At 50.1% G+C, this 12,567-nt stretch overlaps 1 protein-coding gene across 4 annotated transcripts in view; it reads right to left on the bottom strand.

The window, feature by feature from the left end:
• Positions 1–387: 387 nt before the first annotated feature.
• Positions 388–12,567, bottom strand: part of FEZ1 (fasciculation and elongation protein zeta 1) — a 38,406-nt gene continuing 26,226 nt past the window's right edge. For all 4 annotated transcript variants that reach the window (XM_060179788.1, XM_016187107.2, XM_060179789.1 and 1 more), the window contains 7 exons: positions 10,434–10,523; positions 8,593–8,773; positions 7,983–8,254; positions 7,754–7,834; positions 6,791–6,866; positions 2,691–2,756; positions 388–686 (listed from right to left, as the gene is read on the bottom strand). In XM_060179788.1, the coding sequence (XP_060035771.1) occupies positions 670–686; positions 2,691–2,756; positions 6,791–6,866; positions 7,754–7,834; positions 7,983–8,254; positions 8,593–8,773; positions 10,434–10,523 (783 nt within the window). In that variant the 3' untranslated portion in view covers positions 388–669. The remainder of the gene's footprint in view (positions 687–2,690; positions 2,757–6,790; positions 6,867–7,753; positions 7,835–7,982; positions 8,255–8,592; positions 8,774–10,433; positions 10,524–12,567) is intronic.

The raw sequence follows: 12,567 nt of genomic DNA, 5'->3' as shown, positions 1-12,567 counted from the left end.
AGCAGCTGGCAGGAGCCCAGAGGCCTGCTCAGGAGAGTGCCTAAGGGCAGGGCAGCACAGTCACAGACTACCTGTCTGGGAGTAGGCACAGTATCCAGGCTGGGGGACAGGTGGGGAGGGCAGCTGAGGCCATTCCAGCAGGAGGCACCAAAGCCCTGCTCTTCCTCCTGCAGAGGGAGCCCCACCTGCCAACACCATGTGCCCCCCAGGCAGACACCCCCTCACCAGCACTTCCAGCTGAGCAGCCAGAGCTCAGGAGTCCGGATGGCTCCTCACCCAACTGGAGAAAACACACACACACACACACACACACACACACACACACACACACACGCCTCAGCAGCCCAGGATGGATGTGGGCACAACACCACGCACCACAGCACAAGATTAATTAAATGACGGTTTATTTCAAAATTAGTCTTGAGTGGAAGCGGTTGTGGCAGGCTGGGGCCAGACTACATGGTAGGGAGCCGCTCCGCCCCCCAGCTCCACCCTGGGTCATGCATCCCACGAGCACTAGGACTAGAAGCCGACAGTGGAGGGCCGCGCTGAGCCCAGGTTCACTACACACGTGGAAGCCCGCGCCAGAGGTTCCATGGTGTCATGCAGTCCTGGGGTGCGAGGGCTCTTGCTCAGTGACCTCCACGGCAAGGCTGCTCCCAGGCGAGGTTAGGTGGGGCAGAGCACTGGAAAGAAAGAAGAGGGGGCTCGTGGTATGGCGAGCAGCAAGGGTTCCATCTCCACGACCCCATGGCATTGGCCTCCCTGCCAGCTGACTGCCAGGGCAGCCTTCTGGGGTGCCAGGGTTTCCCCAGCAGCGTGTTTCCACTCATCCCTAGCTACCTGGAGAGATGTGCTCTCACTGTGCGTGTGACTCAGAAACCAGTGGCCAGCTGGGGCCTGGAGATAGCTCACCTGGTACTGTACACATTTTACCACGTGCAAGGGACTGGGTTCAACAACCCTGGCCATTATCACATGGAAGCACCAGCACACAGGAAGACTCGCAAGTGGAATAGTGCTATGGTGTCTCTCTCTGTTGATACCGTTGTTAGACAGGGACAGAGGCAGATAGAGACATAGCACAGGGCCAGGCGGTGGCGCACAGGTTAAGTGCACATAGTACAAAGCGTAAGGACGTGCGCAAGAATCCTGGCTTGAGCCCTCAGCTCCCCACCTGAAGGGGGATCACTTCATAATCAGGTATCTATCTTTCTCCCTCTCTATTTTCCCCTCCCCACTCAATGTCTCTCTGTCTACTGGCCACAGAAGCAGTGGATTTGTAGTGCATGCACTGAAGCCCAGTGATAACCCTGCAGGCAAAAGAGAGAGACAGATCGGGGGTCGGGCGGTGGCACAGTGGGTTAAGCGCATGTGGCGCAAAGCACAGGGACCGGCCTAAGGATGCTGGTTCGAGCCCCCGGCTCCCCACCTGCAGGGGAGTCGCTTCACAGGTGGTGAAGCAGGTCTGCAGGTGTCTATCTTTCTCTCCCCTTCTCTGTCTTCCCCTCCTCTCTCCATTTCTCTCTGTCCTATCCAACAATGAATTGTGTCAACAAGGGCAATAATAATAATAACCACAACGAAGCTACAACAAGGGCAACAAAAGGGGGAAAAAATAATGGCCTCCAGGAGCGGTGGATTCATGGTGCAGGCACCGAGCCCAGCAATAACCCTGGAGGAGGAAAAAAAAAAAAAAAAAGAGAGAGAGAGAGAGAGACAGATCACCAAAGCTTCTTTCAATGCAATGAGGGCCAGACTAACACCTAGGTCATGCACATGAAAAAGCAGTGCACTGGTGTATTGCATCAAAGTAAAGAACTCTGGGGCGGAGGAGAGTGTTCAGATCCTGGAACATGATGGCAGAGGAGGATCTAGGTGGGGGGGTTAAAGTGTTCTGTGGAAAACTGAGAAATAGTACACATGTACCAACTATGTATTTTACTATCTACTGTAAGCCATTAATCCCCAAATAAAGAAAAAAAAAAAAAAGCAGTGCACTATCCAAGCAACCTATTTCACTGGCCCATTGGTGTCTCTCCTCCCTCTAATTTTCTCTCTCTCATCCTCTATCTGAAACTAATAAAAGGTTATCAGGAGCAGTGAAATCACGTGGAGGCGCAGAGCCCTGGTGATAATTCTGGCAGCAAGAAACAGACAAAAGGGGCCAGCAATACAAACAGAAAGCAGCTGAGCCATGTCCTCGGGTCCTTGGGGCAGGGCTCTGGCACGCAGCACCAGCACCAAGGCCTCCAGATGTAAAGCCACCACAACCATATTAACTTGAATTGTTTTAGCAACTTAGCAGGTGAGACTGAACACAGACCACTGGCCCCAGAGAGGCGACCTGGCCACTGGGGCACCTACCTGGGAGCTTCCGGACCGGTCACCCCACTTCCTCTATGTGGAGTGTTCATCGTAAATGGTCAGACAACAAACCAGCGATGAAAGGATGCAGCCAACCTTGACTCTGGTTTGTTCTTTCAGGTTTTGCTTCTCCCAACTCAGTAGCCCAAATGTCCCCTAAACTTTCACAATAAGGCCTCAGTGGTCACGCTGCTCCTCTGGGAACTCACCCTGAAGCCCTGGGCACTGGACTCTTCTTCTCCACCAAGGGCAAAACCTCTTCACCCAGCTCTAGGGAGGCATCAGGGGGACACCAGGCTGTGTCTGCTAGGGGCCAAGCTTACCTTTTAAAATGTAGTCTGTTAGCAAAGTGGGCACCTTTTCATTGTCCTCCTTCATGGCGAAGAGAACTAGGGAAGGAGAGGGCGGTGAGTCAAGATGCCAGCAGGGTGGGCAGCTCCCTTCTCATGGTGGGGTGCCAGGTAGCCCACCACCCCAAGTGGCTGCAGAATATTGATGAAGACAATGCTGAGCATAGGCCCAAGTCTCTCCCAAGAGCCAGCCTTCAGCATCATCAGAGCCGCTTACCAATCCCTCAGTGCTTCTCTGCCTTTCCTGTGGAGCCAGACCCTCGCCCAGGCACAACCTCACTGCTCCTGTGCTGACTCTTTTATTCAGACAGAAGGATGGGGAGAGACACCACACCACCAGGCTTCTTGTGCACTGGCACTGGCACCTCTCATGAGGCAAGACAGACATCCTATCCAGTGAGCTACCTCTCTGTCCTTGATTTAAGAGTTCTCTTTTTCTCTCTGACTTTTTTCCCTCATCTATAATTTGTACACCATCTCCAAGTGTGTATCTGTAATAATCATAAAAAACAGTTTAAAAGTAGACTGGCAATATAGCACAGTGTTCTGTTTTGCTATGTGTGTGACCCAGGTTTGAGCCCAGCCCCCAACTGCACTGAAGGAAGGTTCTGTGCTATAGTCTCTCTCTCTCTCTCTCTCTCTCTCTCTCTGCCTCTGCCTCTCTGTCACTATCTTTAAAAACATTTAATAGAGTCAGCTTTTAGATGCAGTCACTATAAATGGTAAGAATAGTATAGTTGGGAGGTGGTACCCTGGATAAAGTGTTGGACTCTCAAGCATGAGGTCCTGAGCTCACTGTTCGTCCCTCTCTACTTACCTTCTCTCTCAAATAATAATAACAACAACAGTTATATCACAGAGTCACTAGAAAAGCTGTTCTTTAAAGACACTGTTTTTAAGACAACCTACCTCTACAAACAGGTGTGAAGAGTAAAACTTCTCACCTCTGATTCACTGAAATGAATTCAACTGAACAAATAATTCCTATTTCATTCCAGTATAGTGCTAGAATGTATGGAAATGCAGTCCCAGTTGTGGACCCTCAAGGACTTCTCACTGACACATGAGCTACAGCTGCAAGCGAGTCCTGGGTGAGTGACTAGAACCCAAAGGCTCTTCATACACTTTTTAAATGGTTTTTCCTGTAGCTAAACCAGACAGTACCTTATGTTTATAATCTGTATTTGTAGAATTGCACTGTACACAGCCCCCTTTGAGAAGGTAACTGGACCTTGCTTATCAGTTTCAGAGAATGAGGAAGGGCACTGCCGACCTGTAGATCTCCCCATGGGTAAGTTCCGTGGGTAACTAGTGTGCTGTGAATGTGGTCTGTGAGTAGTACAGAGTGTGAGGGAGGTCTGTGTGCACAAGACACTCTTGTCAGCAGAGTGAGAAGGCACAGGACAATGGTTAACTCTCAAGGAAAACATACACACCCCAATATTAACTCTTAAGAATCTGGAAGAGTACGCAGATAAGGTGGCGCCCTGGGCAAGTGTGTTCATAGCAGTGCTGCTTTCAGCTCCACCTTCCTGCCAGCTGTTCCCAGTGACACTGGAGCAACTGGCAAGCCCAGGAAACGATGAGACCAGCTGGCCACAACACTTGGGGCAGCCCAGGGCTCACTGTCCATTTCAAGTCCTTTCTGTCCAGGTTAGCTTCACATAGCTCTGAGCCAGTGCAATGGAAAGTGACTCCACACACCCAGAGTGGTGATGACAAAGCCTGAGTAGACATAAGTCAGCGGCCAGGCCCAGGGAAGGAGAGAGGCCAGGAGGCCTTGTGTGACTTTTAGACACATGCTTATCCCAGCTTTACCTCTGAGCATAGACACACCAGATGATGCACCTCAGAGACAGCCGGAAAGATACAGGGGTCAGGAGATAGCTCAGCTGGTACAGTGCACACTTTAGGCCATGAGAGGACCCCAGTCTGAGACCACAGTGTGGGAGTACTACAGAGAGGGGAAGCTTCATAAGCAAGAAGCAGAACTATAGTGCCAATGCTTCTGTTGCTGTTCTCTGCTCCTCTCTTTTTCTCACCTTCTGTCTTTTTTTTTTTTTTTTTAAAAAGAGTACACTGGGAGGTAAGGAATCACACATGCACAGGATAAACCTGGTAGCAAAATACATAACATAAACACACAATAGCTATGCTCATGCTCATTTCCGTATATAAATTGATCTTTTAAACCCAGACTTAATATGTGCTGTCCTGTCTTGAGAGCCAGTCTTTGGCCCTTGTCCTTGGCTCAGGCACAGTGGACAGACACATTGTCCCCAATCCATACATGGCCATGCAGGACAGAGCTTTCAGGACCTGCAGGGGAATCAGTATTCAGGGAAGATGGCAAAGGTTTTTTCCATCTCAAAGGAATGAAATATTAGAGTTCCCATGTGCTGGGAGAGAGAGCCATAAAGGAGAATGTTAGCCAAATGTTAGCTGATGTGACTAAAATCAGAATGCAAGACTTTATAGCCAGTGTAACCCTAACTGGAGGGAAAAGACATAAAACATCATGGCTGAAAAACACCAAAATAGGCGTCATGGTGGCGAAGGCAGTGGATTATTTATTTCCCTTTGTTCACTTGTCTTTCCAAAGTATTCTAAATGATGAGCATTCTCTGGCTATGGTTTTGTCAATTAACTTGAAAATGTAAACAAGCCCAAAGCCTCTTATTGAAATGAAAGGATTTCACACTGATGGCTCAGTGAGCCTCTGTGATAAATCCATTGTTTCTCTGACTATGAGAGCCTGCTTGCTAGATGTTAACCTTCTAGGTTGGTTCACAATACTTCTCAGGTACTATTTGTGAAAACACACCCCTATGCAAAGTTGTTCCATATCTATCTGCTCCCCTCTAAATAAATAAGTCAGTGAAGTAACCTTTGTGCCTTTTTATGCACAGAAAAGAATTTTGAGTTAAGAGGCAGTCAATGTACTTCTGCTTTTTAAAGTCTAGATTCTCAAGGGCATGGAAGCTGCTGATTTGGCAGGATTTACTCAGCCAGAACCTCTAGCTTTTGTTCTCCAAGCTGACATAAAGAAGAGTAGTTTGTCGAGCCCCCGGTTCCCCACCTGCAGGGGGGTCGCTTCACAAGCAGTGAAGCAGGTCTGCAGGTGCCTATCTTTCTCTGCCCCTTTCTGTCTTTCCCCTCCTCTCTTTATTTCTCTCTGTCCTATCCAACAATGACAACATTAATAACTACAACAATAAAACAACCAGGACAACAAAAGGGAATAAATAAATTCTAAAAAAAAAAAAAAAGAGCAGTTTGGCACTGGACTGGCAGATATCTGTCTTCCTGGCTGAAAGGACGAAGCCCTTTTGGCCCCAGAATGAAACTGCTTTGGGCTGCCCAGCCCTCACAGGTGCCACACTGGCTTAGCCATAGCCGAGAAGATGGGCCCTGGGATGCTCTGAGTGGCTCAGCCCAGCCTGGGTTTCCACTTCTAAAAGAATCTAGCTGAGACCAAAGGCCATGTGGCTACAGCCCTTTGCGGGTTATAGCATTTGGTGCACAAAAAAGAGAATCTGCCCACAAAGGCATCTTTATGACACATAGCTTTCTCCCTGGCCCGATGTGTTTATTAATATTTGACAACAGAGCAGAGTGGGGGCAAAGAGGCAGGCGCTGCCTGGAAGGAAAACCAGCTTCTTCTTTCCAGTCAGTCTGAGCCCACTTGAGAAATATCTCTCTCTCTCTCTCTCTCTCTCTCCTCACTAAACGCAGCCTGGGCCTAGACTGAGGGCCACCAGTCCAGCCAGGGCAACCTAGAGGCAGCAGAGCTGAGTGGAAGCACAGGCCTGAACCCTCTCTACCTCAGATCTTCCACCAGCTCCTCTTTTCCTGGCAAGTCTCTGCTCTGGCTGAAGCCAGATTTCCCAGCCTGCGTGGCAGGTGCTGAGTTGGTGGGGTTGGGCAGCATATAGTCGTGGCAGATGTTCCTCAGTCCCCCTACCCGCCCCACTACAGCTGTACATACAATCTACCCCAGCAGGGCCAGTGCTGTGATCATCTCAAAGGGTTCCTGAGACTAGGGGTTGGGGGGGTGCTGAGGGGGGACTCACTGTTGGTCAGCATCTGGAGGTCTTCCACCGATGGAGGGGAGGCTTTCTTCTCATAGGGAATGACGGTGTTGAGATACTAGGAGACAGACAGCACAGGGCCTGAGACACAGTCCCTCGCTGTGCTCTAGTGCATGTCAGTGTGGGAACCACGGGACCTGGTTTTCTCAGCAGTGCCCAGAGCATGCACCCCTCTGCTGAGGGCCCATTCCCCAACAGTGAGGCTTTGCTGAATTAGACACAACAATGGCCCCCTTCATCTCATTCTGTGCTTTCTTCTGGCACTGGAAACTTTTCTGGTGGCTTTCTCTCCTCCCAGGTGAGAGCACATTTATGTTATGTTTGACAGTTAATAGTTTCTTTAAAAAAAAGAAAAAGATATATTTATGAATGAGGAGAATTAAAAAAAGGACCACAGCACTGCTGAGCTCTGGCTTTTGATGGTGCTGGGTTTGAGGGGCCCTCAAACATGGAATTCTGGTGCACTTCCAGTGCACTACCACCCACCCTGGGTGTGTGTATGTGTATGTGTGTGTGTGTGTGTGTGTGTGTGTGTGTGTGTGTGGTGGGGGGTTGGATCTGGGGTGTATGTATGTGTGTGTGTGTAGTTGGATTTGGGGTATGTGTGTGTTTGGTGTGTGTGTGTGTGTGTGTGTGTGGTGTGTGCGTGGTGTGTGTGTGTGGTATGGTGTGGTGTGGTGTGGTGTGTGTGTGTGTGTGGGTGTGTGTGTGTGTGTAGGTAGGTTAGTAGGTTGGATTTGCTCCCTCTGCTGGATGTGAGGTGCTTCTGCAGCAGACTCACCCTGGACCTTGGGGACACCCCAGAACTCCATCCAGAGTGCAGGCACAGCTTTGGGGAGATGCCTCCTGTCTGTGGAGGGAGGGACTTGAGTAGATGCTGCTAAAATCATTTTCTGAGCTAAATAGAACTTCAAAGGAATGAAAAGGGGGACAGGGTGGTTGTACCTGTTTGTCTGTCCCTGAGGAGCCGAAAGTCTGGCGGATGCCGCTCTGCAGAATGTTGGAGATGCCTTCCATGCTGAAACGCTGGGGGAGAGAGGCCTGCTCTCAGCACCCACGGCCAGCCCCGTCTCAGGTCAGCCCAGACCTGCCACATTCACTCATGCCCTGTCTCCCCAGTGTTTCCCTGCTGGGCCCTGCGTTCCTGGGGCCCCAGGTCTGCTGAGCCCCGTACCTTGAGCGGCATCTGGCTGCCCTTGTCTATCCGGCTGCTTTGCAGGCTCAGCCCTTTCTCTTTCCGCCTCTTCTTCATCAGCTCGCGCTGCTCCTTCTGCTTGTTTTGCACCTCGATAAGCACCGTGATGAAAGAGTTCTTCACTTCCTTTTCAAACTCAAGCTCATCCCGCCGGGCCAGCTGCTGTACCAGCTCTTCCGAGAAGTCTTGGATAGCGCCTTCCACCTGGTCCAGCAGCTCGCCCAGCTCATGCCCGGACATATGCCTCAGTCCTGCAGGGAGAGACCATCCCGGGATGACCTATCCCTGCCTCCTGGCTACCCAAGGCTCTGCCCAATACTGCCACAGACAAGACCACCCCCCTGGGGGGGCTGCCTTGTGCCTTAATCAGCCAAGTAATACCCTGAAAGTGCAGGGGTGGGCCAGCAAGAAGAATAGCACTGTGGTTTTGTGATGTGATGTGAGTGTGTGTGATGTGAGTGTGTGTAATGTGTGTGTGCGTGTGTGTGTTTTACTTGTTTATTTAATGAGAGGAAGAGACTACAGTACCACTGAGCTCTGGCTTATAGGTGGTATCAGGGGTGGCCCAGCGCTTCCCTGGGGGCCTCACCTTCGAAGGACCAGTTATTGTTGAAGGTCTGTGTCAGGGCCTGCATCTCCTGCAGCAGCACCGAGTCGGCCTGGGATGAGGTCTCTGCAACATCATCTTCCTCCAGGCCCTCCTCCTCCTCCTCCTCCTCTCCCTCAGGGTCTGGGGAGTTCTGCATCATCTCCTCAATCTCCTCGATCACCTGCAGCAAGGACACAGGCAAGCCGTGGGTTCTGTTCTTACCCGAGGAGGAACACTCAAGCTTGAGTTCTGATCCAGTTAGGACAGTTGTTGCTGTCCATCAAATTCCTGAAGAAGCACTTTCGTTATTGAATGAATGAAGACTAATAATAAAAACAGAGCTGACCAAAGGCCTCCTGACTTGACCAAAAGCCCCCCTCCCTCTCTTTCTCTTTCTCTCTCTCTCTAATGTAAAGCACTCTAGAATGTCAGACCTCTTCCAAGAGTACTATTTGGATGAGTGCTTCATTGGAAATCATCAACTTTCAGGAAACCAAGCACAGCTGCCTGAAAGAGAGCAGCTACTTCCCTCTGCCCGGAACTTTATCTCTAATTGGGAGACTATTTTAACTGCCTGACTTTAATAAAAAAAACCCAGTCCATTAATTGTCATAGTGCATATGACTAGCTCAAAAGCATGTTTCCAGAACCACTTGCCGAGGGGAGGCTTTTTCACACACAGGAAAGAACTCTCTTTCCAGAAACAACCTAGACAGGAGCTAAAACTGCCCAGCAACAAGCAAAAGTGAACAGGATACTAGGAAACATATAGGCAAGGCTGGGAAAATAGTAAATTGATAAGAAACTCAGTTCTCCTCTAGGCTCTGGAAGGGGACAGCTCTGAGCAAAAGGGTCATCTGCCCAAAGGAATCTGGTGGGACTCCCTTGTGCGGGAATAGCCAGCACAGGAAGAGGATGGAAGAAGCAAAGACGGGGCTGGTCATGTGTCTGTTGTCCACATTCCTTCACAAGAGGCTGGACCTGGTGTCCTGTGCTACTTCACCTCATCTCCCCTCAGAAAGGTAGGGGATATGTTCATCTTTAATGACCAAAAGACAGAATGCAACCAATGACAGGAACCCCCTTGAGAATTTGATGGTTGAGTTACTCTCTCAGTTATCACTGACCTGTAATTTCCTCTAAAATTCACTACAGTAATTGTTGACTCCTATTCATTTGTATCTGGTTCCTGTCAATCTCTGAATCTTACCTGTGTCTAGCACACCTTTCACCCACAAATAGGAATTTCTTCCACTAAAAAGAACTTTCAGCCCTCATAGGCTCCTGGAGGTGCCTTTTCAGAACTACATTATGAGAAATCTTACACAATGCCTGCTCAAAACAAGCACCGTTAAAAGGCTGAATGAGGAACCAAAGACCTCACTTCATTCAAAAATCAAAATATAAGTGACTCAATCAAATATGAAGCACTGGATCATTTCTTCCTTGGTGTTTTATATGAGAAAATGTCCATCACAAAAGGCTCATCTGTCACTTCTATTTTTGGAAGAATGGGTGTCTGGGGGCCTCACTTAACTGTTTTGACTCCAACTACAATGAGGACAGTGGGAGGCTGAGCAGGAACCAGAGACTGTCTGCAGAGGGGCTACCCCAGGCTGTCATCAAACACAGAACCCATCCAAGCCAAGTCAGGACTCAGGGTAAACTAAGGCATAAAGAGAAATGGAATCTCTCACTGAAGACTTGCCCCATGTCACCACAGACACCACAAAATCAGACATTTTTTCATCTACTGTAAGTAACTGGCAACCTTGTTTTCTTACACATGTCCTCCAAGAAAGAACCTAGCATCACCAGCACTGAGCAAGAGCCCATCCTACCTGGTCCGCTGTGAGAAGAGGCTCCTCGTTGATGCCAGAATCGTGCTCACTCTTCTCATTGAATTCCTCCTCCTCTTCTTTCTCATGGATCTGGAGGGGAGGGAGATTGCATTCCGAGAAACTATCAGAAGCAGGACTCTCTAGTCTCTGGGCTGAATGCCAGCCCAGCCACCACAACCTCTAGGGCACCTGGGGAGGTGTCCGGAGTGCCATCCCATCCAGCCTGGTCAGAGGAAGATAGGATGTGAGTGGCCAGGGTCATTCAGACTCAAGGACATAGCACTGTGAATGAACCCATGGACATATCATCCTTATCTGACCAGAGAACCTTCCTTGGGAAACCAGGATGCCACTGGTTCCTGCATGAAGGCACAATGGCTATGACCAGGAATGCCAAAGTTTCACTTTACTAAGCTGTTCTAGTACAAACAGTCATGCTTTTTAAAAAAAAGTTATTTACTAATGTAATGAGAGATGAGAGCACCGCTTGGTGATACTTGCAGGGGCTAGACACCAACCCGAGGCCTCTCATGTGTGACATGTGCACCCTGCTAGCTGAGCCTCCTCCCTGGCTAACAGCCATGCCTGTGGAGTGACACTATGTGCTGTGGCCAGCTGCTGCAGGGTGTCCTAAATCTACACAAGACACACCACAGGATGCCTGGCCACAGGCACCGAAGACTAACTGAATAAGAGGAAGACATCACAGTGTCTGCCCTGAACCCCCAAGATGCTGTCATCCCAAGCAAGGCTCTAGAAGGTCATAGTCATGTGGATTCTAAACACTGAGGACCAGCACAGGCTACTACTGGATTGACTGACTGCATCCACAACAACCAGTCTGGCTCTGAGGCTCAAATCTTACACAAACTAAACCAGGAAGACATCTGTATCTGGGAGTCAGATTAGAAGGTTGCATGGGCCTGGCAAAAAGCATGTCCAAGAAGCCTTTCTTAAAGTGTCCCCCACCCTGCCTCCTTCCTGGGACTGCACTGCACCTAGTCTAGGAGGACGCACCCTAAATTCCATTCCCAGCCATCACATCCAAGATAACTATCCTCAGAAGCTGCTCTCCTCACCTTTGAGTTCCACCTTGGCAGAGCCCTGGAACTAAAGCCGTCGCCCTCCCTCTGTGTACACCTAAAACCAGGATTGTGTCATAAAAAAAATGAACCAGAGGCATCTCAGGTGCCATCTGTGCTCAACCTGGATCAGGGCAGGGTGGGATCACTGCAGGGCCAGATGGTGACATCTCATCTACGGCTGAACCCATCTGCTCCCCGCTCTGGCAAGTCTGCCACCTGTGGGAGCCACCCAGTTTCTGGGGCCCCCACAGAGAGTGGAGTAGAGTGGAGATCTTGAGCCCCAGCTGCTCACGTGACTTGGCAATGATGTGGCCAGCTGTCAGAGCACTCTGCCCTCTCCACACTCAAGCACAAAGCCTCCAGGGATGCTGAGTGGAATGCGAGGAGGATTAAGACTAGGAAGCCACTTACAAACTTGTGGAGGATCAAGGGAGCCCCCAAGTTCATGGGGAGAAGCCTGTCCCCAGGATGAAAGGCATGCAAACAAGCTTCTTCCTATAAGCCCCGGGTCCATCCCCCTGCTGTATGAGAGAGGCTCTCTGCCTGCACCCTGCACACCCTGCTCCCTGCTTCTGCTCCCCTGCTCCCAGCTCTTAGGTCAGGGTCTCAGCCCCCTCCCTAGCCTGATCCCACATGTTCTCATAATCTCCTTAGAACCTGCTCCACTCCAATAGTTCCTGTCATGTTTCACCAAGCCCTCACTGTCACAAATGCCACTTAGGGACACGGCACCTGTCTGTCACCAGCACTGAGGCTTGTGCAGAGTGGAGAGCTGGAAGAAGAAGGCGCTTTGGAACATGACAGGGTGGGGCAGATGTCAGAGGGGATGGAGACGAAGATGGACACCGGCTCTCACAAATGCGCGGATGAGCACTGACATACACAGGTAAGAGTGTATGTGACAGGAAAAGAGGCGAGGATGGACAGACAGATGGGGATAACTCACAAGCAGATGCCCACTCTTGTACATTAAGGAGTACGAACCCAGACCCTCTCTTGGCCATTCTGCCACACAAGTCCCACAGGGAGCTCTGCTGGCTGTCTGAGAG

This window comes from Erinaceus europaeus, chromosome 20, assembly GCF_950295315.1.
Source record: "Erinaceus europaeus chromosome 20, mEriEur2.1, whole genome shotgun sequence".
Lineage (NCBI taxonomy): Eukaryota > Metazoa > Chordata > Mammalia > Eulipotyphla > Erinaceidae > Erinaceus > Erinaceus europaeus.
Note: the sequence above shows the minus strand (reverse complement) of the source record. Positions and strands in the feature narration are given on the sequence as shown.